The 4,190-nt window shown below is 42.5% G+C and overlaps 1 protein-coding gene across 3 annotated transcripts in view; it reads right to left on the reverse strand.

The window, feature by feature from the left end:
• septin5a (septin 5a) overlaps positions 1-4,190 on the reverse strand; it is a 23,786-nt gene that overhangs the window by 8,209 nt on the left and 11,387 nt on the right. Inside the window, exon 1 of one of the 3 annotated variants that reach the window (XM_005738227.2) lies at positions 1,640-2,037. The exons of 1 other annotated variant lie outside the window; for it this stretch is intronic. In XM_005738227.2, the coding sequence (XP_005738284.1) occupies positions 1,640-1,714 (75 nt within the window). In that variant the 5' untranslated portion in view covers positions 1,715-2,037. Of the gene's footprint in view, positions 1-1,620; positions 2,038-4,190 lie in introns of those variants that run through there. One more of the 3 variants, XM_013912169.1, reaches the window with a different exon arrangement.

A 4,190-nucleotide genomic window follows, 5' to 3' on the forward strand; every position in this document is an offset into this window, starting at 1 on the left:
ACATGTGAAAGATCCTGGTTCGAGACCAGGCGGAAGACACAAACCCAGGTGCAGGGGTCACGAGCTGGTGCCGAACCCAAGCCGAGATAAATGTGGGGGTTGTGTCAGGAAGAGGATCTGGTGAAAAATCTGTGCCAAATCAAATATGGGGATTCATTATGTGTGGCGATTCCTTTGGTAATAAGGAAGGAGCCAAAAGTATTGTTAGAAACAGCCGTGAAAACCTTTGAATTCAAGTGTTTTTAATCCCTTTTCACAGGTGTATAAAATCAAGGACCTTAGCCACATGGATTGCCTTGACAAAGATGTATGTGAAAGAATGGGTCGCTCTAAAGACCAAACTCAATTCCAGCATGGCGCTATAACAGGAGGTCAGTTTGTGACACTTCTTCCCTCATAGACTTACAGCTGATTGTGGAATTTTATTGCAAAGTAAAATTGTTTAGGAGCCACAGCAACTCGGCCTCCTCTGGCATTAACATCAGCACAGAAACTGTGTACCAGGAGCTTCATGGCCAAGCTGCTCCTGCAGCTGCAATATGTAGGCTGGCCAGAGTTTTACCAGAAATATTTTATTTGAAAAACAGTATAAATAATTGAACTAATCCAAAAAATCACCAACTGACTTTCTATTATTTGACTAACCGAATAATTCACAAGTTAAGTTAAGCTTCAGGCCTACAATAAAACACCGAAAAGCAAAAGGTCAAAAACAGAGGCAGAAACCAAACAGCTGTAAGAGAGCGCTGAGGGAGTGTAATGTGAAGACCAAATGGATCTGGCAGAGGCAATAAAATCACCACAACAGACGGACGAGGTCTGTAATACAGAAAATCTACAACTGCACGGAAAAAACACGTGCAGCTGAGAATAACCAGCATCTCAGAGTTTCCACTAAACACAAAGAGAGCCACCGGCTACCAGGCTCTCGCTGTAACGCACAGCAGTAACTCCAGTATCCCGCTGCATCTGAACGTCATCTTTACACCACAGTACGACACACTGACATGTGTGGACATAAATACACACTCGAGGCCCGCGGAGAGCATTCACGCACGGACAGAAGCTGCATTCAAAGGACCTGAAAAGCTCTTTTTTACTCTGCAAACACACGAGCCAAGCACACAGTCAGTGTACTCATACGCTGTCATAACTTGTCATAGGCATTTCCGAACCCCCCCCTCGGGTGAGGATCTCATTTATAAAAACACGCACACACACACACACACACACACACACACACACACACACACACACACACACACACACACACACACACACACATAAAACAAAACCCACAAGCTGCGCAATAAGACAAGACACTTGCCAAAGAGCCAGAGGTGTAAGACCGAGAGAACTGCTGAGAAAGCTGCACATAAATCATTGGGTAATCTCAGCTGCAAACCTGACGCTATGTAGAAAAATTGCAAATGGAAACTGAACTCAAACAAATCCACAGAAAGCAGCAAAAACAGCAAACAGATGCTGAAACAGGGTCTACAGGTGTGGGGGTATTTCTAAACTCATCCCGAGCTATCTGCTGCTATTTTTTCTCTTAATATCCGCGTAACTGTCTGATTTCTTTTCCCAGTCTTTGGCTTTTCTTCACACATTTCTTACCATAAATCCAACTCTTTACCTTCTGTCTGGCAGTTCTCACTCGTGGGCACAGCAGCCGTTCCACCAGTTTTTCTTGCAGCATGATGGCATCCATCCTAAACCGCTCCGACACTGACGGACCAAAATAGCCGCTGGTCTCAGAAAGTTAAAAAACAGCCCAGCAGGGAGGCGGAAAGGCAAATTTGAATGCTCTAGACCTTGATAGCTCTGTCTCTAACACACTTCCCTCCTGTTTATGAGCTTTAAATGTGTTCCTCCTGCTCTCCTCTTGACTCCCTTTCTTCTCTTTTCTCCTTTGTTTCTTTATTTCTTTTTCTCCTCTGCCCTACAGCGGTCTTACGCTCCCTGCTCAGACAGGTATGGAGGAATTCTCGCTGAGAAAGAGAGAGAGAGGGAGCAAGAGAGAAGTGGCAATTTGAGGGAGGAAACAAGGGAGGGATGGAAGGAACGAAGGTCTAAAAGAAACTCATTCATTCGGTCTGTATTCCCTCCCCCAGCTCCAACAGTACAAAAATAAATCCTTACACTGAGAGAAATGACTAACAGCTCGCAGAGAGAGAGACAGAGGGGAGAGAAAGTGTACTATATCGTAAGATAAAGAAAAATAAAAGAACGTGTTTGAGCATGGCAGTGACAAAAGTTGCAGTGCAAACAAATGATAACTGCGAGTTCAGGCCTGCAGAGTAACACAATCAGATGATCGAGTCACTTGTCAGTCAAGTGAAAGCTCTGTATCTGCTGCCTTTGCTATTAGCCGAGGCATCTGTGTTTTACTGCAGGTTTGCAGTGACAGACGGTGACGGAAGAGGACCAATACAACGAGTAAATATTCTTCATTTAAACTCTTATGTAAGTGCAGGGATTACAGCAAAATTAGATAGATAAATAAAATAAATAAAAGCACTCCAAAAAATACACTTGTGACTGATATTTCTATCATTCACTCAGTATTTGAATATCTTGCTGGTCTGATGAGTCATGAGGAGGAAGTTTTACCACATAAATGTGCAGTCTACCTTTCAAAAAAAAAAAAAACTTGTTAAGTTGGGCTAAACATAAATTCTTATAAGGATTCACAACCCAAAAATGAATGAGGGGAAACCCAGTATTCAATGTTGCCATGAGGGAGTCACTGTGATTTTGATGCCTGGCCTGCCAGACCCTTCATGCGTGTTTTTCCTTGGCTGTCTTTACACGTTTCTTCCAGCTACTCTGAGCCAGCTGAGTAAAGAGTACAGTGAAGCAGCTCTATCAGAAAAAAACAAATACAAGAAATGAAATTTGATAAGAATCTTGCGTATTTTTATATTTTTAACTGTATTTTGCAAGTAGCACAGCAGTAACTTAACTACAAGACTTTAAATTAACAAAAAGGTTAAATGCAGTTAGCAGTGGTTATGTGTGTGTTTTCAAGCACCTTAAAAGAAGCATTAGAGATTCAAAAACACTGGAAACACTGCCGCACATCAGAGAAAATTAATGTTTGGGAAAGTCCAACTCCTGACCTTAAACCTGCTGAAATGCTGATATAACCAAAAGGGCAGTGCAATAAGGAGCAGGTCTTCTTCTGTAAAGAGGAATTTAAAGGTTTTATTCCAGACTGAAGAACAAACAGCAGCATTGTAATTAAATCACTTTTTAACTGCTGCGTTCTACAAAAATCACATTTTATAATCAATCAGTGCAGATTCCCTGGTAACTCTGAAGGTTGGTGTAGTTTGAAGTTCATGTGCATCGTGTAAAAGCACATAAACATATAATGCAGACATAACCAGATTCATTATCTGCCTTTATGCTAAGGAGAGCAAGCCAGCTTCTCACAGTGGCTTCACATTTACTGTACACACACACACACACACACAAACAAGCACACACACACACACACACGAGTGATATCAGAGTTTTGATCTCTTATCAAGAAAGGCCCCCAACCCCCCCCAAACTGTCACATGCTGCGTACTTTAAATAATTCAGGTTTATTTTTTAGGTCAGTGAATAAATTTTGTTATGCTGTATACCCACGGTGTGATTTTCAGTGGGAACATGCACATACTTATGTGCTGCTGCTACAAACTGCCAGTCTGGACTGAAATAAGAAGGATGTAAAGAAATCACTGGGCACTGTAGAAGTGTGTATGCATTTCTGTGTGTGTGGAGATAAACGAGGTACATTTCATGGCAGAGGCTGGACTCGATTGATTCCAGATGTGACTGTGGTGTGTGTATGTCAGCGTACGATGGGATGGGTGTGTTCGACTTGTGCATGACGTGGGCAGCAGAGCTAAAATGCTCTTTGAAATAACAGAAGCTGGGCTTTTAAAGAAGAATACTGTTTTTTTCCCCTGAAAAGGAATGTCTCGCAGTGACGCCACGTATGGCGTGTGAGCACCTCGCTCCACGCCACAGGAGGGAGACAGAGGACTGAACTGGGACAAAAAGTTAATGGTTTCAGCTTCTTGGTAAGTTTTCTCAGCTGAGAGGAAGCAAATTGAAACGTCACAAATGGCAGATGAAAAGTTTACGGTCATTGTAGACAGAGAATGCGTGTGTGTGTGTGTGTGTGTGTGTGT

Source organism: Pundamilia nyererei, unplaced genomic scaffold (assembly GCF_000239375.1).
Source record: "Pundamilia nyererei isolate P.nyererei 1_Seehausen unplaced genomic scaffold, PunNye1.0 scaffold00082, whole genome shotgun sequence".
NCBI lineage: Eukaryota > Metazoa > Chordata > Actinopteri > Cichliformes > Cichlidae > Pundamilia > Pundamilia nyererei.